Below are 26,507 nucleotides of genomic sequence, written 5' to 3'. Positions count from 1 at the left end.
CTATGTTGAAATTTCAAAAGAAAAAGTGCTTTTGTTGAAATGCAACAATTTGTTTCAATTCATGGAACCCTTTTTTTCCAAGGAACCAAAAACTGGTTTGTAAGCAGATTACAATTGTTGCAGAATATACTTAACTTTAGTGTGTGTTTCTTCTTACACAGAAGCAAAGTTCACTTGCTATGTGGTTTACATAATATTCTGTAATTGGATAGATAAAAAATCCACAAACATAAAAGGTTATAAATAGGCATGCTTCCTGAGTCAGTGGGCCCTTCTTCTGGCAGAAGGGTTGACGGCAAATGAAGAGGGGTGAAGGAAAAGGACTGGAGAGGTCTTGAAAAAGCGGTTTATTTCAGAAAAGTCACCCAGAACTGAAGGTCAGGGGAGGCTTATGGGTCTTTCCTTCTCATCCGGTCCAGTAAGTCTCCCCAGACTGACAGTTCTGGGTGACTTTTCTGAAATCTACCTATTTTCCTAGACCTCTCCAGTCCTTCCCCTTCACCCCTCTTTCTTCCCCTTCAACCCTTATGACAGAAGAAGCCACTGGCTTCAAAAGCTGGCCTAATTATAACTTTCTTTCATGTGTGTGTTCTGCTGCCGCATGGCGAGTAGATATTTTTATCTATCTAATTACATTATGTTGTCAAAAATTGATTGTTTTTGTTGTTAAATAATATTCTTACAGTTTGCTTGTGCTGAGTAAATAACTGATTTACTTAGGTTGTACATCCCAGAGGGTATGACCACAAAACAATGTGGAGAGAATGTGTGGATAATAGAAGACAAGAAAACCAATCAACACCCTTCTGACTGTAAACCATGGCAAACTGAGCTTCCTGATGATTTACCTGAGTGCTGCTCCACTGTGTTCATAATCCAGCATGATATGAAGAAATGACACACACATCACTTTATTTAGTGAATGGCTTTTAATTTCTATTTCTGGTACTGGTGAATCATTTTTATTCACTTAATCATGTGTTATCAAATTCTGTGAGTAAAACATATGACTAGGTTGAGTTTGTGTCCCTGATCAATAAAATTTGTTTTATCAACTACTATCACAGTTTTAGAACTGCTTGGTATAAATAGCTTGTTGTATATCAGAAAATTATCACTTCAACTTTTAGTAATTATTATAAACCCAATAACTCTTCAATAATGGGTTAGACACACTGTATCAAAGTACTGAAGAATAAAATAAAACTTTCCATTTGTTCATTCATCCCTATCTAAATTCCCAATTCAAGCAGATTTAGCTCTTGTTCCTATTTAGGATATTTCTGGGTGAAAAATAAACAAACAAATATAATATTCTGGTGTGAATATTTATAAACATATAAACACGGTAGGTTAAGAATTACAGATCATGTACAATGACAACATTACAATTAAAAATAATGTCACAATAAAATAAATAACAAACTCATTCTTCGGTTCATTCATACAATTTTTTTTCACTCTCAGAATCACTAGCAATCAGGAAACATCTAATTATTGAAGGACATGTACAGCTACATATTCATTCTATTATAAACACTATTTACATCTGAAAATACACACTGTGTTGACAAGAGTCACACAGACATTAAAATTGCACTTCAGCCTAGTCTACAAAATGGTATCTGCAACATATTTCCATCCTCTGTGTCAGCAGTTATACTCGTCCTACTTCTGCAACTACAGCTAAGTTTTGCTGATTCTATTACTTGATTACTAATTCTGACAACTGTCTTTTTACTGATAAAATATCCACTTTCATGAGTTGGCAGAAAAATTATGCTCAAACAACTATTACTGTGCCTATATTACCCATAGGTTCTAAACATTACTTTTATGAATCTCAGACAGATTACACCATCATCAGTATTATTAGAATCTGCTGTGTGCAAGGAAGAGTCATCAAACATGATATCTTAAACATTGCATTGTACAGAATAATGTTAATTGAATGACACAGCTTTGTTGTTGTATGAGCTTTTAAAACAAAATTCCTCAAAAAATACTATTTTAATGTAAGTGAACTTAGATACTAATATAGTTCTATGGTTCCTGAATTCTTGTACTCTTACCATACAGTCTTTTTCCACATAAGCTCACTGCTTTTAGGCCAACAGATTCTTTCACTGTTATAGGGAATCCATTGTTTTACATAATATATACCAATGAGTTAACATAAACACAAAATAAGAAAGTAAATTAATTACAGTAAGACATGAGTTCTTGGTTAAAAAATAAACAATGCACACACAAAAGAAACTGCGCTTGAGTCTGATAAAATTTCAGCTATTTCTCATTTTGCAAAAAATATTTATTATTTATGAGTTAAATTTTAGTGTACCACTTTGCATATAGGAGACATTTACATCAACATTTTGTTATGAAAAAACACCAAAATAGTTTGGACAACTGCCATTTTAACACTGGCAAATGATAAATATTGTAAATACTTCGGTAATCTAAATATTCAGAAAATACTGTGATTTATATATTTCATCCATCTTGAGAACTTAATGTAATTCTAACACATGACAAACATTTTTGAACTGAAAAACTGCTGCTATTTGGTGCTTTTAACATAGTACTTCATTTCAATATTCAGGTGACAAAAATGTTAGTTTTGGGCCCCATACAAAATGAAAGTGTCCCAAGAACAGAAAGGAAAAGCTACACTCTCTAATTTATTTCCATTGCCGAGAAAAGTAAGCATATGCAGTGTCAGTGGTATTTGCAGAAAGGTACAGAGATGGATCACAGGGGCAACAATAACAGTTGATGGTCAGAAAGCTAACTTATGAATGTGGTAACTAAATGGGGACTTGATTAAAACAAATCTTGAATGACAGCCAATAAACAAGATCATTATTATATGCATCTATCTTCCTTGAAATCCCCTTTCAAGAGGTCACACTTCAATTCTGCAGAACATTCAGAAGTGAAAATCAGTGAGCTTTGCTAACTGAAACTTTATTTTGTCAGTGTGAGCCTCATATAAGTTCTTTCCTAATTAGTGTTATCTATTATTTTCAGATAGGTTGTCTATCTCTAGCTAGTGGTAAGTGTTTAATAATATAACCAGCAACCTCAGCTCCTTTACACTTTTTCAAAAGTGCAGTTTGTTGTTTTCATATTATTCAAATAACTCATTCAAATAAATTTTGCTTGCCATAAATATTAAAACAAAAATGTAGATATAAGTTGACATTTTGGGACAAATTGCATTCTTTCTAGAGTAAATTTGGAAATAACAGATGCCCAGATGCTCTCTTAAGTTATAAGTGCTTCCCATGTTACACTTATACTATTATAAAAAGTATCAACATATTTTCAGAGAACACACTGTCTTTATGTTCCTGTGAATTTTCTGATTTTTTATTCTCTAGTTTCATGGATGGAATTGTTTCCACAGAAATTCAAGAGCAATTGTCTTTAAAAATGAATAACAGTTGTGGGTAAATTCCACATCTGCAGTTCATCTGTCAGATTATTGAGTCAGAAGATGTTGAAAGAATTTTGAAAATAATAGTCATTTATCTGGAATAACAAATACTATAATATACAGAGAGAGAGAGAGAGAGAGAGAGAGATATCAACAAGTGAGCAGTTGCGTAGTTGAATAAAACATCACTGCAAATCACCCAGAGCTTAACATCCACCAAACATGAATATTAATCTATGGTTATGTAAGTTGCTGGATGTTTGACTCATTGGTGTACACTGTTTATTTCTAGCATAAACAATCTTCATTTCAACAAAATATATTCACAAGAGGGAAAAAAATAATGAAAGAAATGGTTCTCACGCAAAAGTAACACAAATCACATTGTGTGGCAATGTATAATAAACTCACATAAGCATAAAACGACTCATTTTGATAATGAACAAAATATTGCTATGAATAAATTGAAGTCTTTTATTGCTCTGTTGATGAGACTGAGTTACCTTTGTTGTCAAACACACTTCTCTTCCTCCTACAGCTGAGAGATGTCTATTTTCATCACTCATAGGAACAAAATACTTTCGTCTCTCATGCTTAATTTACAGAAAACATTTTTATTCATATGTTATGATAAACAAAGTAAGACTTGAGTATTTCCTTGAATTAGCATTATGACCTTATTGTGCATAAAAAGAGCCAGACACAGAAAATAAATGGACCTACATTGACATGATATCAGTTTAGTAATGGACTTGGCTGCCTTTTATTGATGTAACAGGTTTTGGTGAGCAGGTACTGAGAAATAAAGTTGATAGACGTGATTTTCTATTGTCCTGGTGTTTCAAGGCTGTTAGATGATCCAGAAAAGCTAGCTGCACAAGAATCACTAAAGGAGATTGGCCCTCCAACTTTTTCATCACTTTCATCACTAGTGGGTGACACATTCGGGGTTGGAGTCGTTGCATGTTGACCAGAGGCAGCAGGCAGCTGTTTGCGTGATCCCAAAGTGTCACATGAAGAAGCACCACTCACTGAAGTAGTAGACATCTCTTCCAAAAAATCGAAACTTGCCACAGCTTCACGTTCTTTCTCACCATATCGAACAAAGAAATCATCTCTGCCTATGATGGAAGGTCTAGGTGCTGATGCAGGGTAACGAAGTACACCCAGCTGGTCACGGGTTGCCGACGCTGAAATTTAATGTGTGCATTAGTCATTTTATTGCCACCTTTCAAAATACAAAGGTAACAGAATATTTTATCAACATTACCGAATGAATCCTATCCCCCCCTTCCACCCCCCCTCTCTCTCTCACGTATATGTGTGTGTGTGTGTGTGTGTGTGTGTGTGTGTGATGTGGTGTGCGCGCGTGCGTGCGTGCGTGCATGTGCATGTAAATTCCACATCACATCAGCCATTTATTTACCACTTTCCAACAAACTCAAACCCATATTTAATTTCACTGAACACTATTGACACAGTGTTGTGGCTATGGTTTAAAATATAATCCATAGTACAGATGTACCTTCTGCTTTTAAGAAAATCACTTGGGCACAAACAGAAATATTAGAAATAATGTATTATTTGGCTTAAATCAGTATTGAAATACTTCATAATTTTGGACTTATATTTCCTAATCTTTATCTTCAGTATCTAAAATTACTGGCCTGTCAATCCTAATAAATTGTTCTGCTCAAACTTGCCTTGTATTAACTTATGCTAATTGCTAGTGGTTTGTCTTCATTCTTTTCTGTTACTAGGTTTCTCGTATTTGCTGCAATCATGAAAGAATATACTAAATACCAACTTTAACAGATTCACCCGTGGGTTCTCGGGAAACATTTATATTTCATAAGCTAAATGAAAGATTTTCTTGCCTGGTTTCACAAAACATTATAGTTGTATGACCTAAGCATCCAGTCATAAGTCTATTTTCCAGTACACAACTGATTTCAAAGTTGGCATCTTAGCACAGACAACCCATGTAAACTCTTTTACTCTATCACTTCTTGACTTAAAACTATAAAAGTTACCTGTGTTGACTATTTTAAAAATGAAACAGTTACTTCTGTATTGTAAAACCTCATAACATTCACTAGGATAACATTTACTCTGAAATGCGATGTTGCTTATGTAAATGAAGCCATCACTATAAATAGGTAATTACACACATGACCATTGACGTATCTGACATTGTTACTCCTGTTTACATAGCTCGATTCCAGTGTATGTTTAGTAATAGGGTAAATTTTATTCTAATGTATGTTGTGAGGTTGTACAATACAGATATAATTGATTTGGCTCCTTGATGAGCAATGAACCCACAACCTTTAGTGTGGATGCACAAAATCTTTCGACCTCCAGTGGGAATCTAAAATTAGTGAGCATGGAGAACATGGACGGAGACTACAGATAGGTGGAACTAGGTGGGAATGTGCGTTAAGTGCTGAGCATGCCGAGATAGTCCATGCATTTGCAATAAATACTGTGTCCAGATAACGCAGTGGTTAATTCAACTGCCTAGCAGGCAAGGGATCACAGGTTCGAGTACCAGTCTGGTATACTTTTCACTCACTGTCACCAATTCTGTATCAAGTCATGATGCACCTGATGTCATCAGTTCCTTCCCTTTCCTTTCTCCCCCCTCCATCTTCAATTCACAGATGAAGCTGTTTCATAACTGAGATATCAACAGAGATAACTTTTATGGTTTAAGTAGAGAAGCAGTAGATTGAAGGAGTTGACATCTGTTCATCTATGCTTGGATACCATATTTGCAGTCCATTACGTATTGGAAAGGGGGCTTACAATGTGACACCTATGTTGCATGAAAACAAAGTTTTGTGAAACATGGCAGAATACATGTAGTTCATATACTAAATAAGAACGTCACCAAACAGCGGTAAACTGAAAATCAGTTTTATGCTGCATCATGTGCCAGACAATCAGCTGTATTCCAGGAAGATGATTTAAATGAGTTCTAACACACCTCTCAGTTTGAGAGTAAACATACTGTGCATAGATTACTGGTGCAGCTGATACAGTCGAATGCTGGGGAGGGAACAAGTGTTTGACAGTATATGATTCCTTGAGGTTGTATATGGGGGTTTATGACACATAAAATGTACTCAAGGTGTCATTTTTAACCTTCATGCGCTCGCGCTAGAAATAGTCTCGTGTTCGGACCTATTTGAACTTGTCCTGAGAAGCAGAGATGTGCGACTTGGACGAACTTTGAGCAGCATCTGTCGGAAAAAGGTGCAACTAGAGAATACATGTCCCTCCCGCCGCCTCCTTACCTTTGTGGAGTAAGTATGGAGCGAAATTGCAAAAAGGCGGCGGTCACTTCACCGCCCGCGCGAGCGCTTGAAGGTTAACCAGTTACACTATCAGTCAGAATATCAGGATTGGATTTTTCTGTTCTGTTGATGATGTGGCCATTAGAAATGAAGTGACTGCTTAGCTAGGTCAAGGATAGGACAGGCAACTAGCTGCAGCCCTCTTAAGGAAACTATCCTAACAGTCACCCCAAGTGATTTGGAAAAACCATAGAAAACTACATCCATATCAGTGTCCTTTAATTCCTTTTTTCCCATATGTGTGTTCAGCACATTAACCACTGTGCCAACTCACTTGGTCAGACATAGTCCAATACATTTTAAGTATTCATGAACAACATAATTTGCTTGTATGTCCATACAAGCCATGCAGGGCTCAGTGTGTCATCTTCCACATAGACTTCTTTGAGATTTATTATCATTATAAACGGTGCCACAGAAGATGTCCACTATGTCAGGATGAAAAAAAGAAATGTCATGTGACAAGGGCGTTCGCCGGATGCAAGTCTTTCGATGTGACGCCACTTCGTCGACTTGAGTGTCGATATTTCAGGATTACTGCTTTACAAGTATCTCATTAGTGTGATGTCTACTCAATTCATTAGAATCATTGTCCATGCCATAAGTCAGAAATTTATTACAGTTGTTTGAGAAGGATAATAAATTCAGCCAATTTCATGGCTTTCAAATTCGCCACTTATTACCTTATTAGATATTTAATCATTAGAGTTTTAATTCTGTGCCAGCCATCTCTTCATCATCTACAGGAACTGTGTTGCCTGTTTGTGGACAACTGCGCCATTCACACCTGATCAAATTCTGTGTTACAAAGCCGAAATACTAGTGTCTAGTTTGGGTGGTAAATTCTATTTGATGTTCTTGTGTTCATATTTATTCGGTATCAACAATACTGGTCAAATCTTAAAGTTCATAAAAAAGTAAAAAATTCAATGACCACCACTTCAAAATCTAGTGTAAATAAGATGAGTATTAGATGGATACTTCATATGGAGTACTTCCAGCTACATATCAATAATGAACAAGTACCACAGTACAATAAATTGTAGCCATTCTGCATGATGATAGCTGGACCCAATGCTTATTGTCTGGGTGGCCACAATGCTTTTGTTCATCAGTGTATATTATTTACATATCCAACACAGAAGAAAGCATTTACATTTTCGTAAATCAATATACATAATATATGTAAATGTGGTTAGTCTGTGCATACTGCTATAACTCTGCACCCACTCCCGCAGCCCCATAGGGGTTATACAGTATGATAGCCCTCCAGCCCCCATCCATGAAGAAGGTTTCAGTTTCAAACTGCTTGGGGTTGGGTTAGAAGATTTTGGTGTCAGAAGAGGGCACTACACCCATGGACTTCTTATGGGAAGTCAATGAATCAGCTGTGGGCTACCCCTGAACTGGCCCAGACTAACCAGAATGTTCCTTCCAGAATGTTCAAGAATGCTAGAGAATGTCAGAGAATCTTCCAAAAGGTACAATAACATTCCAGAATGTTACAGAATATTCCATAAGTTTCAAAAATATTCAAGAAATTTCTCAAGTGTACAAGATTGTTCTAGAATGTTCCATTATAATGTGGTGGGGGATACATTCCAGCTCTGAGGGATATATGGAGATGATGATGAGACACATGCAGCAACATACTTTTGGAAATGGATTAGAGTGAATCAAGAAAAAGAGAAGTGAACTGCTTAAATTAGTGAACAGTATATTAAGTGGAATTTTAGTGTATTAACTAATAACATTTAAGAGGATGCTGAAATGTAGATGAGGAGGATATCTATTTTGTACAAAATATTGGAGCATACGTGCTTGCTTCTGAATGACATTATTTAGTGTTACTTCTGTGAGCAATGAAGAACATCAATTCAGTCCTCTGTTTTTCATTAAAGGACAAGTCTGTCATAGAATGGGATCATTGTTACCATTGTCAAATTTGTCATTGTTTTTGTTGGTGTATTTGACTGGCAATGAACAAATTGAAGTAAATCAATGTTGCACAAATATAAGTGGATTAAGACAGTAAATCCTTGAAGAACTCATGTATAATCAGTCCATGTATTCAAAACAGTAATGGCTCAAATGATACCATATCCAATGACTAAAAAAATGTGATCTGATTGAATAAAGACAAGTTGGAGAACATGAATGTTGATTCAGTGCACCTAGAATCAATGAAATTGTCAATGTAATTGTGGACAGTGAGTACACAAATCATAATTATTCAAAAAATATGAGAAGGAGTACAATATATCATGGAAACACATCATTCTTACAATGCAATTCAATATCCATTAATTTTTATAAGAGAAGAAAATGGTTAGAATTTCAGTGTCAAACAAATGACCCAAAATAAGGTGCAGAAACATATAGCTTCAAACAAATTTTATGCATATCACCTCATGATCAGAAACAAGGAGGTACACATACCAGTTCCTGTATTTTATTTCAACAGTTTTTAGCTGATCTTTATTCAAAAGTAGAGGCAGAATAAATGATATTACACGAGAGAAGCAAAAGAAATTGTGCAAGAAGAATACATTCATTTGAGAGATACAATCACGAATAACAGCAATATTCTTGATGTTAGAAGACTGGCGACTGTATCACCAACCTAAATAGGAAGTCTATGGCACATGCATGAATGCACACAAGATGCTATGACCTATGTGAGAAAATATGATCCCTTGATTTATTCATACAATTTATTTGCAGTTTGTCATGGCCAGAGACAAAGAAGATATGATTTATTGACAAGCTCAAGTTTTTCAGCAGAAACAATAGAATTTCATGGTTGTCACCAAAAGGAATCATACAATTTAATTTAGTTACGTGAAAAAGTCCATCCAAATCAAATTGACCAAGTAGCTGGAGCTGAATTTCTGAACCCAATAGACAATCCAGATTTATATCAAATAATAGTGAAAACATGATTCATGACAAATGTGGAAGATTAAATTTGAATTCACAAGGTTTGCCTAAAGGCAAGTGCACAAATAGATATCCAAGAGCATACATATATGAGACATACATGGGAAAAGATGGTTATGGTAATGCAAAAGACAATCTCCAACAAATGCTGGTTACACTGCCAAGACACAAATGCAAGGAGCCAAGTGATAGAAGTAGATATTCAGTAAGTGATGCCATACAACCTGCTTCTCTCAAAGTTATGTCAAGTGCACATAAATGTGGAGTATTGCAACTTAGTGAAATATGTTAACAAAGGCAATGTTAGGGCTGTATTACCAATATCCGGAGAAAAGAGGGAGCTACATCCAAAAGATACAATATTTCAGTATCAAATGGGACGACATATATATTGTAATGAAGAAAATTCTTTAATATCAGGTTTCCTAGCAACAGCAAAAAAAGTGGGACATCTATTTGCAATATTACAGAAAACCTAAAGTCCTTTGACTCCAAATAGATTATGGAGAAACTCACAGGAAATATAAACAATGACATATTGCATCAGGTGCAAAAAGTTCATTCCAAACTAATATTTAAGTTCAAAGAAAAGGTATTTTCCTCCTGATACCAAATCTATCAGCTCTTTCCTAATCCTCCTAGCCAACCACATCCAGACCCACACTTAAATCACTTTTGAAGGCCAAATCTATATATAAATCTGTGGTGCTGCCATGTGTACTTGCATGGCACCATCCTATGCAAACTTATTTAGGGGCCATCTGAAGGAATACTTCCTATCCTGTCAATGCCTAAAATCTCTTGCCTGGTTCACATTCAGTGATGATACTTTTTTGATCTGGACCTCAACACCTATTCCCAAAGCTGCTTCACCTGGCCCTTCTCAACTCGGCAAGCCACCTTCCTAAATCTCAATCTCCACCAAAAGTACATCTGTCCATATCAGGCTCACCAATCACCAACAGTAACTCCACAACGATAGCTGTGACGCATTCCATGTCACAAAGTCTCTTCCTTACAGCCTCTCCATCTGGGGATGCCGCACCTGCAGAGGAAGGTTGCAGCTGACAAAATTTACCAATAACCTTACCAGAACATTTACTGGCAGACAGTATCCTATTCAGCTCATCCATAAAGAAGTCTCCTGTGCCAGATGATCCTCTGACACCAGTAAAGCTTTTAACAAAGCACCAATCAGTACTCCAATGACCGCCTGTTATCACCTTGGCCTTCCAAAGCTCAATCAAACCTCCACCAATGCTTAAACTACCTCACACTGTGTCCCAAGATGAGGGATACCTACCCACATCCCATCTGCCCAACCTACGGAATACCGTTCTCCATCCCTTTTCCACTCGTACTCCCAATTCTGCACACCATAGATCATTTCCTTGTTAGCTCAGGTGCAAGATCCTTCCCATACACCCACCCATCCACCACCTCCAATCAGTCTTGTAACAGGTATTTCCTACCCAGTAAAAGAAAGGGCCACAAGTGAAAGCAGCGATGTTATACACCAGCTATGCTGCAGTTACTGTATCTATATGGGCATGACAAGTAACAAAATGTCTGCTCACATGAACGACGACCACCGAACCATGGCAAACTGAAAATTTGACCATCAAGTTGCCATTTGAGCTGCATACCACAACACATATGCCTTCAGCAGCTGCTTTACTATGTGGGTCAATTGGATACCCCCTTCCAGGAGAAGATTCTCTGAACCACACAATGGGAATTGTCTCTCCAACACATTCTGCACTTTCGTAACACCCCTGGCCTAAACCTCCAAACATGTTTCCACTGTCTCACCTTGTCTTTTCCATTCACTCTTCTGTCCATACCACTCCTCTTCTGTCCAGATCATGCACTACCTTCTCTCACTACTACTACTCTTCTTGCCATCCCCCCTCCCCCATGAGGGCATATTCTCTCTCTCTCTCTCTCTCTCTCTCTCTCTCTCTCTCTCCTCTTCCTACATCTCTTTTCTTGTCTTGTTGTGCAGCCATGAATTCATCTGTCCGAAGGCCTGCCCCTTTCTCACTAGCCCATCTCTGTGTCCTTCCCTCCGCCATCCCCACCTCTATTTGCTTGAGCAACTACTTTCAATAATCAAGTGTCAATACCTAGTCTTGCTATGGCCACAGGAATGTGTGTGTGTGTGTGTGTGTGTGTGTGTGTGTGTGTGTGTGTGTGTACTGTTCTGGGAAAAGAGCTAGTGTGTGTGTGTGTGTGTGTGTGTGTGTGTGTGTGTGTGTGTGTGTGTGTGTGTGTGTACTGTTCTGGGAAAAGAGCTAGTCCTTCAAAGTTGGTATGACCTGTTTTCTGTTAAGTGTTACTGTGCTCCACACATCAATCCACTATAGGTGAATGGTCGCCTTTCTGCAATTTTACATATTCAATACTTCTTTGTGTGACAGACAGTAACCAAAATATACTGAATAAAATGCATAACATAGTGTTGTTTTTAATTTGGTATTTAGTCCAACCAGTTTCAGTCCCAAACCATCATTCGAGAAAAAAGAAAAAGTAAAAAGCTCATGCATGTCATACATGTTACAACACAAGATTACCATCCTTACTGGAACCACAGCTATTGTTCACAACATAATATCACAGCATTCAACACGATGATGTGGCTGATTCAGAGGCAAAAGGCAAATTGAACATTTATAACAAATAACATGTGAGAGCTTTTTTACCTTTCTTTTACCCTGGATGATAGTTTAAGACTGAAACAGGTCGGAATCAACATGACATCAAAAAAATGCACTGTGTCATGGATTTTACACGAAAATCAAACAATGGAAAATCCAGGATGAAATATAACAATATTGTGAAAAGGAGAGGTGCAACTCACTATATAGAGGAGATGCTGAGTCGCAGATAGGCACAACAAAAAGACTGTCACAAATGTAGCTTTCAGCCAATAAGGCCTTCATCAAAATTAGATGACAAACACACACAGGGATAGCAGATGTTTGTGACCAGACTGGAGTAGGTGGTGTTGGGAGGATGTATAGGGCAGGTCTTGCATCTAGGTTCATTACGGGGGTATGAGCCATGAGGTAAGGGGTTGGGAGCAGAGGCTGTGCAGGGATGGATGAGTATATTGTGTAGGTTCAGTGGATGGTGGAATATCACTGTGGGAGGATTGGGAAGGATAGCAGGCAGGACATTTCTCATTTGAGAGCGTGACAAGAGGTAGTTAAAACCCTGGCACAGAATGTAATTCAGTTGTTCCAGTCCTAGGTGGTACTGAGTAACTAGGGGAATGCTCCACTGTAGCCAGACAGTGGGACTTTGTGAGGCGGTGGGAGACTAGAAAGATAAGGCACAGGAGATTTGCTTTTGAATGAGGCTGGGAGGATAATTACAGTATGTGAAGGCTTCAGTGATACCCTCAGTATAGTTAGTGAGGGACCACTCATCACTGCAGATGCAACGACCACAGGCGGCAGGCAGTGTAGAAGGGACTTCTTGGTATGGAACAGGTGGCAGCTGTTGAAGTGGAGGTATTGCTAGTGGTTAGTAAGTTTGATATGGATGGAAGAACTGATGTAGCCATCTTTGGGTGGAGGTCAACATCTAGGAAGGTGGCTTGCTGGGTTCAGTAGGACCAGGTGAAGCAAATGGGGGAGAAGTTGTTGAAGTTCTGGAGGAATGTAGATAAGGTGTCCTCACTCTCAATCCAAATTGCGAAGTTGTCATCAATGAATCTGAACCAGGTGAGGGGTTTCTAATTCTGGGTGTTTTTGAAGGATTACTCTAAATGGCCCATGAAAAGGTTGGCATAGGATGGTGCTATGCACATGCCCATAGCTGTACCCTGGATTTGTTGTAGGTATTGCCTTCAAATGAGAAGTAATTGTGGGTGAGGCTTAGTGGGTTATGGTGACTAGAAAGGAGGTTGTTGGTTTGGAATCTGTCAGGCATTTGGAAAGGTAGTGTTCAATAGCAGTAAGGCCATGGGCATTAGGGATGTTAGTGTAAAGGCAGGTGGCATCAATAGTGACGAGCAGGGCACTGTGTGGTAAAGGGACAGGAACTGTGGAGAGGCAGTGGAGGAAATGGTTAGTATCTTGTCCATTGCAATTATCCGGGCTGTTATGCCGTGGTCGGTTGATGAAATCTGTGGTGATTCCCAACGTTTCATCTCCGACTGCGGGAGACTATCTTCAGGGGGGTCCGTAGCTTGATGGAAGGTCCAACACACACACTGGCTCGCTACTGACTGCAGCTAAATTTCATGTCCGCGCGCCTCTGCGCCGCGGCGTGACGTCACGTGTTTTGAAAACGTCAGTGCAATTGGCCGCTGTCCGTCGCCGTCGATCGCCGTTGCCATCACCCAGTAGTGGACGGGTGGTACACATCTTCTTTAACACCTGCATCCATATACCGTTTAATTTGATGCCCTCCTCCTTTCGGTTGAAATTATTTGGGTGTTTAGCGATTTTGATTGCCTCCCTGTAGAGCCTTTCGTAATATCCGTTCGTGGCCGCTAGTACTTGCATCTCCTCGAAACCAATATTGTGGTTCCCTGGCTGGAAAGCGTGCTCTGCAACAGCTGATCGTTCCGTTTCTCCTCTTCTACAATTTCCCTTGTGCTCTTCCAAACGTTTAGACACAGTTCTTTTAGTGGTACCCACATAAACATCACCACAGCTGCATGGGATCCTATACACTCCAGATTTTTCCAATTGTTTGCGAGCGTCCTTGGCAGGCTTAAGGTATTCCTGTATCTTCCTGGTGGGCTTGTAAATTACGGTAATATTCCGCTTCGTCAAGATCCTCCCCATTCTTTCCGTTACATTTTTAACAAACGGCAGGAAAACCTTAGATTTTGCAGTAGCCTGTACGTCAGTATGATTTCTGCGTGGCTGCCTCAATGCACGTTTTATTTCGGCGGACGAATATCTGTTCTTCATTAGCGCATTGTGGAGATGTTCCATCTCAGCGTCGAGCAACTCAGGTTCACAAATATTTCTAGCTCCGTCTGCTAACGTCTTGATAACACCCCGCTTCTGTTGTGGGTGGTGGTTCGAATCCCGGCGCAAATAACGGCCCGCGTGCGTGGGTTTGCAGTACACTGAGTGGCCCAAACTACCATTTTCGTTTCTAAAAACAAGCACATCGAGGAAATGTAATTTGCCATCTACCTCCTCCTCCATTGTAAACTGAATTCTCGAGTTTATACTGTTCAGATGTTCGTGGAACCGGCTTAGTTCCTCCCTACCATGTCTCCACAGCACAAACGTGTCATCCACGTATCGGAACCATACATTTGGTTTCTTGCTGGCAGTACCTAAGGCCTGTTCTTCAAATTTCTCCATAAAGAAGTTTGCAATTACAGGACTTAGGGGGCTTCCCATAGCCACTGTTCATTCCACTTGAAGTATGTGGTCGTCAAACAACACTTAAACAGTTCTAAAATATCGGCAGGAAAAATTCGATCCAGCTGTTTCAATACATCATTAAGTGGAACCATGGTAAACAGCGATACCACATCGAAGCTGACCAATATGTCCTCCGGCTGGACCACTATGCCATTCAATCTGCTGATGCAATGTGTCGAATTCTGCAGCAAGGTATCTTTTATATAGGAGGGTAGATCCCAGGTAATAGGTCGAAGGTGTTGGTCTACAAGAGCAGAGATTCTCTCAGTGGGGGCACAGTAGCTGGCCACAATGAGGTGTCCTGGGTGGTTGGTTTTATGGACTTAACGAAGCACGCAGAAGGCAGGAGTGCGGGGAGTGGTAGGGGTGAGCAGAGAGATGGACTCTGGAGAGAGGTTCCAGGATGGTCCCAAGGATATGAGGAGTGACTGCAGATCCTGCTGGATTTCTGGAATAGGGTCACTGCAGCAAGGTTTGTAAATGGATGTTCCTGACGGCTGGCGGAACCCTTATGCAAGATAACGCCTGTTGTTCAAAACAGCAGTGGTGGAGCCTTTATCCACAGGTAGGATTATAAGGTCAGGATCAGTTTTTAGATGGTGGACTGCAGTTCTTTCTGCAGATGTAAGGTTAGTCTACATTTTGAGAGAATTGGGGAATGATGGTGAGGCAAGGTTCGAGGTTAAGAAATTCTGGAAAGTTAACAAGGGGTGGTCTGAGGACAGTGGGGGTGGATCGCAGTTGGATGGAGGAATGAACTGAGTTAGCCAGGGTTCACCATAAGTCTATGGTTGAGTCTGATTGGTAGGGTTGATGGCAAAAAAGTGTTTCCACTGTAAGGACCGTGGGAAAGAGAGGTGGTCTTCAGCAAGTCCTGCATGATTGCAGTTGGGAGTCGGGCAAAAGGTAAGACCTTTGGAAAGGATTGATATTTCTGTGGCGCTAAGGCTTCCAGAGGAAAGGTTCATGACTGTGTTATGAGTCTGTTTAAGTTCAGGATTATGTGTGGTGGTGGTGGGAGGGAGTTTTGGATGGTGTGGTAAATGTAGAAGGTCTGCGAGACAGGGTTTGTCAGCTATGAGGAATGTTGAGGAGGTTTGAAGGTTGTTGTACATGGGGTGGACAGTTGTACTCAAAGGCAGAAGTAGGAAGTGAGAGACTGCATGAGTTTCAATGTGTGTTATGGGTTCCAGGAATTGGGGATTACATAGTAGGAGAATTTTGCAGAGGGAGAGAAGGTACTGCAAGGAGATTTGGGCTTGGTTGATATGGTTTTGCAGGACTGTGTTGGTGAGGCTTAAGAATTGGCAGAATCTGAACAGGTGGAGGTCATTATGGAAGGACGGGTGGCAGCTGGAGAAGGTAACTCGATGGCAAGGCCATCTGGGGGATTCTATGAGCCAAGCAACAAAGCAGGAACCAGTATGTGGGACTTGGTTCTGCCTAGGGATAAGAGAACTTTTCCGTATTGATGCAGATAGGAAGACCAAGGATCCATGGTGGTGGAAAAAATGCAAAAAAATTATGTAAAGTACATAGAATTACATCTAAAAAAAAATCACAAAAATACACCCAAATATGTGTGAATAATCATGAGAAGGATGAAACGGAGGCAAAAGGGGGAAACAAGATGGAATCTGAGGGAGTCGAAAATAGCAAAAAGTGAAAACTCACTAAAATTGGTGAGAAGTCACAATGAGATCAAAGAAAAGATTAAATAATATATAAATATACATTATTTAACTGTAGGCAGCAGGTCAGGGGTGGATAAGCATGAAGAAGGGGGATGACAGATGTGACTGGATATGGTGGAAACAGTGAGTGTGAACTGGGATACAATGGGGAGGGGTTCGTACAATGAGATACAAGGTCATGTGGCACTGGAAAGGTGCAGGAACTAACATGCAAAAATACGGGAGAGAGATGCAAGAAGAGTGATAAATTAGAAGGTATGGATTAATGGTATCGGTGAGACTGATGTGGGACATAAGACGCTGCACCAACAATCAGCATGGTCTTGTAGCCATCTGTTGTGCGCGATCGAGACGGTTGATACAGTGTGGCCTATAAGTAGAGCATGCAGTGTGGTTTGTAAGGTGACAAGAGAAATGCAGAAAAAAGGACAGACATTGAGTATAGTGCTGCATCAGAAAATATTAACAAAGGAAAACAGCACTGGGCTAGTGTAACACCTATTTTTGACTTATTTTGTACCTGTATTGATATTTCTTGTCAATTTGTAGTATTCTGTATGTATAATGTTGTATCTGTCATGGAAATCCTTTGACTATGTATACATGTTTCAGTTACGTGAATTTTTGAATGATGCTGTTTAAATTATGCTTGTGAATTTAAATAACTAATGAAATGATTGTTATATAATGTACTATCAATGACTTGGTCCATAATTAGAGAACATAGGGTTGAATGTAAAAGATGTGGGGAAGCCCCGCAGTTCCAGAAGTAGCCTGGCGGAGTTGAAAAGATGTCATTGGCATGCAAGTGGAGATGTGGTTGGTGTGCAAGTGGAACTTCAACCTTTGTGAGGGTAAGGAGTCTGGTATGAGCAGTGCTGTGGTTAACACCTCACTAACAGTAGCGGATCATTGTGGCTCATATTCCTGGAGTTTTGAGGCCAGAAGAGCATGTTGTTGTTGTTGTTGTTGTGGTCTTCAGTCCTGAGACTGGTTTGATGCAGCTCTCCATGCTACTCTATCCTGTGCAAGCTTCTTCATCTCCCAGTACCTACTGCAACCTACATCCTTCTGAATCTGCTTAGTGTATTCATCTCTTGGTCTCCCTCTACGATTTTTACCCTCCATGCTGCCCTCCAATGGTAAATTTGTGATCCCTTGATGCCTCAAAACATGTCCTACCAACCGATCCCTTATTCTAGTCAAGCTGTGCCACAAACTTCTCTTCTCCCCAATCCTATTCAATACCTCCACATTAGTTACGTGATCTACCCACCTTATCTTCAGCATTCTTCTGTAGCACCACATTTCGAAAGCTTATATTCTCTTCTTGTCCAAACTAGTTATTGTCCATGTTTCACTTCCATACATGGCTACACTCCATACAAATACTTTCAGAAACGACTTCCTGACACTTAAATCTATATTCGATGTTAACAAATTTCTCTTCTTCAGAAATGATTTCCTTGCCATTGCCAGTCTACATTTTATATCCTCTCTACTTCGACCATCATCAGTTATTTTACTCCCTAAGAAGAGCATAAGGGCAGTATTCATGGGCCTCGGATGCTCCAATTGGTAATACCATTATCATGGCATGGTTTTTGGCCGTATAAAAATATAACTCCGACACCAAGAAGTTATGTAACAGGGTGAGGCAAACAGTACTGTCATGACTGCATCGCCGCCAGGTTAACGGCCACTGCAAATTATGCCACTAGTGCCACCAGCCTTCCACAAATTTTTTTCTATTTGGCACTCTGCAAATGGACCAGGTATTTGTGAAATTTGGTTGACTTTAGTAATAACAGCGGTGTTGCTAAACACTCTATCTTACACCCGTGATTATCCCAAATCACAAACCTGGACAGGAATCCTACCCTAGTGAATTTAATTCTGAATGTCCTAATTTATTAGAAGAATGTGGTTGAACTTGAATTTAATGTTGTGTTGTCAGTTTGACAGCCAATTATATTTTTGATAAGGTCAAAAGACTGCCTAAGAAAGCACATTTGTTATTTAAAGAGTTATAGTTTGTTGTGCTTTCCATAATTAATAATTAATTATATGAATACTTACCATTTCTCATACATACTGGTGTAGTCTTGTTAGTGAGCATGGTTCTTCAAACCATAGAAGTTTAATGTTCCTCATGTAATAGGCTAGTTAGTTAATGAAGAAATGAAAGGCTCCTTCAGAGCCAGTGTAGTTAGATCTCCATTCTGTTTGGTTGCTTGAAGTCACATTTGAGAAAGAACTATTTATTGTGTTATCTATTGTAATGCAAGTTGGTTAATGTACAGGCATGGAGACCCTGTACTAAGCAATGAAGTTATACATTATGATCATTATCAGACCCACTGATTTAAATTCAGAACCATTTCAAGCTTTTCCCTGTTCAGTATTGCTATTACTTTAATGTGAGACAGTAATTGGTTTTATAAACTGTTGCACCTACTTCATTTAAGGTATGTGTTGTTGAGAGGCATATGTTGCTGTTTAATATCTCATGGCCGTTTGTTTATCTGACTTACTAGTTAGTAGCACATTTATCTACAAGGTTAGGTTACTGTAGCGTAGTATGAACAGTAATAAGGTAAGAGTTTAGTGTGTGTTAAGAAAGGTTAGGTTAGCCTTAGCACTGCCTTCTGCTTTATTGTTTTGCTTGACACAAGAATGCCTAATTAGGCTGGCGACCAGTTTTAATATGTAATGTTACAACTTGCTTTTGTGCTGGGAGAACGTCTGTTCTACACAAACTGTTTACTACTGTTTATACTCTGCTGGAGTATGTTGGATACGAATCCCAGTTTGATTATTCTGTTTCCATTAGGTTATCTCACGGTCACATCTCAAAAATTCCTCACAGAGATATAAAGTTAGCATCGATTGCCATTAAAGGTGACCAGTGATTACACTAGGATCGAAGAAAAGCCATCAGGGAAAATTCAAATAAAGGAAAATACAGGATGGAATGTAACAATACTGTGAAAAGGAAAATTGCTGCTCACGATATAGTGGAGATGCTGAGTCACAGATAGGCACAACAAAAATACTTTCACAAATATAGCAAAATTAGATGACAAACACACACATACACACTCACACAAATGCAACTCACACACACATGACTGCAGTCTCAGGCAACAGTGGCCTCAGTTGCCAGTTTTCACATCAATTAAGGGTTGGAATGCAAGGACACTATGATTGATATCCATGATTGACATCCTTGCCAGTGAACTACCTAGCAGCTGGTGAACCTTAGCTTCTAGAAGTTTCTGTAGCCTTTTGCCTTTTCTGGCAAACAGGGCATTGTTGTGTTGCAACACCAGTGAAAGTTACTAGTGAGTGCATGAGGCAGTAGTGGTGCAGACTCAACTGAGTGAACATGTAGTGAAAGAGCTAAGAGTCGAAAAATGTGAAGCTGAATTATTAAGTGTTTACCAGCACATTGGGTGAATTACTTTTAAAATTTGTCAGTATCATGAAAGAAATTAATGCAATACAGTTAGGTACGTTTTCCACTGTTTTACGATGAATAAATTAAGTTAAAGGAAGCATCTTACCAGCTCTCATGGTTATTTTGTAGTTTTGATAAGTACAGTTAGGCTACAGTTTAGTTCCCTGTGTGACTGTGGCTGAAGTCAGTCTCTCTCCATATAATCTGATAGCCAACCATTAAGATCATGGTAGATCTCTTAAAATTATGGACTGAGAGTTTACAGACAGTTCAGAGATGTTAGGGATGACATTTGGTCCTTATGTTAGTTCATTCAAGAACAAAGAGACTTTTTCCTTTATGGCAAAAACTATATTAGGCTAGTACTTGAAATGACACACAATCTGAGGAACAAATCGACCAAGCTAGGTCTAAGCCAGTACTTGAAAGAATACATAATATGAGGAACAAAGTAACCAAACAAGGTCAATAGACATTACTGTTATATAGAATATATGATGCGCTATCAGCTGACACTCAACATACATTACAATATCAGACATATCGAGAGTACACAGCCTTCAAGGAATGTATTGTTGTTTGTAGTGATCAAATTACTTGTCAGAGGTTCACTGTTTCAATTTCATACTGTTATCTTTAGAATTCAGTCCCTACAGTATCTATGTCTCAGAAGTAGTTCATTTTATTTCACTTCCATTGTCAATACACTTTATAATTGTAATATTCACTTAGTTACAAATGAAAAAACTTAGAAATTTTGTTGTGATTCTTCTGTTTCTCACAGCAAATTAGTTGCTCAAACAGCCCTTGGGTGTACTGCTGGTTCATAGTGACAGACAGGCCAAAATTTCAACACTTGCACATACAGCCATTATTAGTGTGTGCTGATGAACTGAGCTCCCTGGGGTGCAGAGTTTGTTCATAAAGGAGACTTTGTGCAAGGTCTATGCCTGGGAGTGTATGCTGACAGGTGCAAAGGAGGCTGCATCGGTAGTGGTGGTTAGTAAAGATAAGGGGCCTGCTTGATAATTAGTTGTCCAGGAAGATCAATGCTGACATCACGAAAAATATAAAGGTCCTCAATTTACTCAAAGAGGTAATCAAGAAATTATTACTGCAAAGGCCTACCCACCAAGACTTTACAGACTCTCACGCAAGGAAGTGGAGCCATTATGCAATACTGTCACCAACACCATGCCTCCTTCATATTTGTTCTAAAACATCTCGGCAAATTCAGGCTCAAGCATTCACACATCCTGATGAGCTTTAATGTTATTTCTGTACTGATCAGCATGCCTCTACAACTCAATAGAACTTTTGAACATTTTTGGAAGGTGATTATAACAGCTGTCAAGTAATGTATAAAATGCATGTTTAACCATCAGCTGCTTTTATTTTAAACCCAAATACTGACCAGTTTCAGTCATGGACCATTTTCACGAATAAAAGTTAAAAAGGCTTAAGCAACAAGTTACATTTGTCATTACTTAAATAATGTGTAAAGCATGTCTTGAATATCAATATACAACAAACATACTAATAACAGGTGTACACAGAGCAATACTGCTCTAGCAAGATATACAATGAACAAACAGTTTACACCATGAAATATCACTGCCAGTGGCACACTAGAATAATGTATTCTGACAGGTCAGTGGTTGCAGAGCACTGTTTATCTGAGACACATGCAATAGAATATGAACACACCCGGATTTTAGCACAAGCATCTAAGTACTGACACAGTATCATTAGAAATACCATCAACATATGCACCAGGAACAATCTTACCAGCCGAGACTGCAGCTGTGGTCTCAGCAAGGCTTGGGAACCAGTACTCAGTCTAATAAGGAGAAGACAGTTAGAAAACACAACAAGCTGGCAGCCAGGACGGAAGGAGTGCTTACAATCATGCTGGCACAATTATGACACCCCAGTGGACATTTCCAGCCACAGTAGCTGATACAACCAGCTCTTCTGCTGCCGACAGGGCACAGATTGCATATGGAACACCCTGAGTGAGGACACACCTGATGATGGTAACATGCCTGTTCACCAAAATATCATGCCCAATGAACAATAAGAACCAACAGTATACCCATGAACAGTTGGATCAAAAATTTTGTTGCTTTTTGTTCTTTGGTATAATTTTCATCTGCTTCATATACAGGATATCAAATGCAGGACAAATTAGCAACCTAAACTAAATTACTGATCCATCCAATCAACCATTCATAGAGGTGACAGAAGATCTAAGTCACATATGAAACTTCCTGGCAGATTAAAACTGTGTGCTGGACTGTGACTCAAACTCGGGACCTCTGCCTTTCGCAGGCAGGTGCTCTACCAACTGAGCTACCAAAGCAGATTCACGACCCACCTTCACAGCTTCACTTCTGCGAGTACCTCATCTCCTAACTTCCAAAATTCACAGAAGCTCCCCACTGCAAAGTGAAAATTTCGTTCTGGAAACATCCCCCAAGGCTCTAGCTAAGCCATCTGCAATATATTTTCTTCCAGGAGGGCTAGCTCTGCAAAGTTCACAGGAGAGCTTCTGTGAAGTATGGAAGATAGGAGATGAGGTACTGGTGGAAGTGAAGCTCTGAGGGCAGTTCACGAGTCATGCTTGGTTAGCTCAGTTAGTAGAGCACTTGCCCGCGAAAGGCAATGGTTCCAAATTTGAGTCTCGGTCCGGCACACAGTTTTAATCTGCAGGGTGTTTTATACAGTGCACACTCTGCTGCTGAGTGAAAATTTCATTTTGGTATGTCAAAAAGTTTGTCAAATTTTGGTCAGGATGTTTCTTCAACATATGTACCCCATTTACCTGAATGGTTGCCAAAGAAGTTACCAGTGTCATCTCTCAGAACAATGAATATACAACATCATTACATTTCATACAAGAATAAAATCCATCTGCATTCATTTATTCACATATTCCATATATTCCAGTCATGAAGCAGAGTCTTCAATAACATCAAGTTATACATTAACAGGGAGAAACAGCAACAGCAGACTATTTCTATAAATTACACTCAGAATCAATTATGACTACTGATGATCACAACAGACTGAAAATTGGGTCAAAATTATACAGATCATAGAAATTGCTAAACTGTATGGTAAAGAACTGATAGCCGTAAATAAATATTCAGGCATTTCTTCTGAAGTAACCTCATTGAGTGTGTTCCAAGTGGTGACAAAAAAAATCGAAACATACGCCTTAAACACAATCCAATGAGATCACAGAACTCTGTGTTCTCAATCAATTAGCCTTATTGTTTGTACACATTGCTAATCGCTGTGGTGCTACTGCTGTTTCACCAGTACTCTCCACACCGTATTTTTTGAAGATGTATTCCACAGGCAAGTTCACTAGTCCTTATTCATAAATTATCCCTCACGGTCCAACACCATCTGCTCAAATTCTAATATGTGAATATTTCTTTACTGAGGACCCTCTTTATTGAAACACTTCACTTGAATGGCACAATTTCTCATAAATTTGTATCCATGGTGATTAATTTCTCACAATTAGGACAATGACCATTACAAGAGTTTTCTCTGTACATTCATTTATCTTTCTAGGCACTGCATCCAAATGCACCATAGCTTACACGGATGCCTGCAAGTTACTGTTAACAGTAATCATCCATCATTGAAACCAGACATGAACAGTTAAATTTGGTAAACACTGGCACAGACACATCATAAACAATAGTGTACTGTTTTTCAAATTGGTCTCACCAATGTCAATGCAGAAGGCAGTTATCTGTTATGAAACGTAGGCAGTCAAAAAACACGTATCATGTACATTATCCACCCAGGCCCTCTTTTCATATCCTGTAACTGATTCCTTATCTCAAAATTCCCAGTTTATGGTCCTCTGTATCTTAATTCTAAGGACTGTAGTGTCTATAACAACATAATAATCAATTTTTGACAATATAATGTAATTGTATAGATAAAAATATCTACTTAGCAAGTGGCAACAGGAGAATACACATATAGACAAAGGTTTTACGTATGCATGCTTTTGAAGCCAGTGGCTCCTTCTTCTGGCAGAAGGGTTGATGGGGAAGGAAGAAAAAGGAACTAGAGAGCTTTAGGAAATGGGGCAGAGCTCAGAAAAAGTCCTCCAGAACCCTTGGTCGAGGAGACTTACAGGACAGGATGAGAAGGAAAGACTGATTGTTGGAGACTGCACTGGATACTAATCCCTGTGTTGCATGTTAACCTGTCTTCCACCTTTAAGCTCTCGGGTTTTCAAATGTCATCTGGTGCAGTCCCCAACAATCAGCCTTTCCTTCTCATCCCATCTGATAAGTCTCCCTTGACACGGGAGTCTGGTTGACTTTTCCAAACTCTGCTCCTTTTCCTGAAGTTCTCCAGTTCCTTTCCCTTCACACCTCTGCCTTCCTCTTCAATCCTTCTGCCAGATGAAAGAGCCACTGGCTCCAAAAGCCTGCTTAAGTAAAACCTCTTTTTTATTTGTGTGTCCTCCTGCCACAGCTTGGTGAGCAGATTTTTTATCTATACAGTTACAATATACATATGGTGTCGGACACTTGATCTAGCAGTTACATTGAATTAAGACACATTGATTTCCTTGTCTTTATTCATAGAGGCTGTAGTTAATACCCTCAACTGCTTCAAGAGGTGCCCACAAGATGTGTGGATGTGAACAGTGTACATAATTCTAATTACTTCCTTTGTTGTCTCCGACAATATTGCGACTGGCACAATCAAATGTCTACAGTAAGTTGCCAGAAGATCCCAGTTAAAATGCTTTCCTCAATACTACATCCATCTTTTCTGGTCCCAACCAAAAGCCCATACGCACAATGCTTAAGTGTCCTCTTTAGTATGTTTCCTCTATACAACAATTTCCTCCGGGTAACGCTTGTATTTTTGTAACTCTAACCAATTATTTCCCTCTTTATGGCATTTAAGTCACTGTTGTAGATGCTTCATTTTACGTTCTGTGAATCTGCACAGGCTCAGAAGGCTGTGCTCTGCGTGAGTCACACGTCAGCGTCTGTGCCCAAGCCACACGAGATATGACTCACATCATGCTTGTCATTTGTCTCACTGCCGCTACTGTATGTTTTTGTTTTTTATGTGAGCAAATGGTGAACATCTGCACAGTGTGTTTAACACTGTATCCCTATTACATGATACACCTGAGGTATGCCCCATGCGCATGTTTAGAACAGCAGACTGGTTCATGTTGATCGATTACACAATACACATAGGTTATTCCTGGTGCAAATCCATGCATGCGCGCAGATGGAATAACACTTGAAAATGGAAGAGGAATGAGTGATTTTTTGCAAAGTCATTCTTTTGATTCTGATACAATCCAGAAGGAACAGGATACAAACATGTTTGCTCGACTACTTCAAAAAATCCTAGGTATGTGATGTTAAAAGTTATGCTGTTTCATAGATTTTACTTCATTATTAAAGGAATTCTTAGCAGCTGATTCTTTTTTTAATTTTTATCATTACTGTGTTTTTCTATTGTATATCATCAGTAAAATTTGACTCTACTTTTATAATTATCCATTGGAAGTCTTCCTCTTTATAGTGTTTCCTCATATATGGTGTTCAGAATTTGTGGTCCCTTAAAAAAATGTTGTACAGAGATTTCACTGTATTATACAACCACTAATGACTAAACAACATCTACTTAGCACCTGAGGGAGTAGCAGCTTTTGTCAAACACAAAATTAGTTTCTAACTAATCTGTTGTTGTATACAATGATACATTGAATTGTTCCACATTGATGGAAGTTATGCTTTATGATGGGATCTATGGAACAGCATCAATCAATGCATGAATCAATCAATTTTATTATTGATAAGTTTTATTATGTGGTCATTCAATGTATAAACAGCTGTCATTGTAAAATAATAATAGTGAAATACAAACTGTGATTGGCCAAGTTCCTATTATTGCGGAGATAGGTAACAATCCATGAGTAAATTATCTCCTTAAAAATTGGAGTAAATTATGTTATGGGGCTAGCCTTTTAGAGACTAACACGTATGTAGTCACTCTTCTTGTATGGAAGTTTGGCAATTCTATATTTTAGTCTGTCTACAAAAATACAGAGTTTATGATGTATTACAAATATTACATGTGTGACTAAGAAGATTTGATACAACTGTCTTCATCAACAGTCTAAAGTTGCTTCACTTTATCGTTTGAGATGTCAGT

The 26,507-nt window shown here is 39.0% G+C and overlaps 1 protein-coding gene across 1 annotated transcript in view; it reads right to left on the bottom strand.

Annotated features, from left to right (window-relative positions):
• Nucleotides 1-1,327: 1,327 nt before the first annotated feature.
• LOC124776545 overlaps nt 1,328-26,507 on the bottom strand; it is a 149,739-nt gene continuing 124,559 nt past the window's right edge. Inside the window, exon 10 of the mRNA XM_047251580.1 lies at nt 1,328-4,629. Within this exon, the coding sequence (XP_047107536.1) occupies nt 4,265-4,629 (365 nt within the window). The 3' untranslated portion in view covers nt 1,328-4,264. The remainder of the gene's footprint in view (nt 4,630-26,507) is intronic.

This window comes from Schistocerca piceifrons, chromosome 1 (genome assembly GCF_021461385.2).
Source record: "Schistocerca piceifrons isolate TAMUIC-IGC-003096 chromosome 1, iqSchPice1.1, whole genome shotgun sequence".
In the NCBI taxonomy this organism is placed as follows: domain Eukaryota; kingdom Metazoa; phylum Arthropoda; class Insecta; order Orthoptera; family Acrididae; genus Schistocerca; species Schistocerca piceifrons.
The sequence above is the reverse complement of the archived record's forward strand: the minus strand, read 5'-3'. Positions and strand labels throughout refer to the sequence as shown.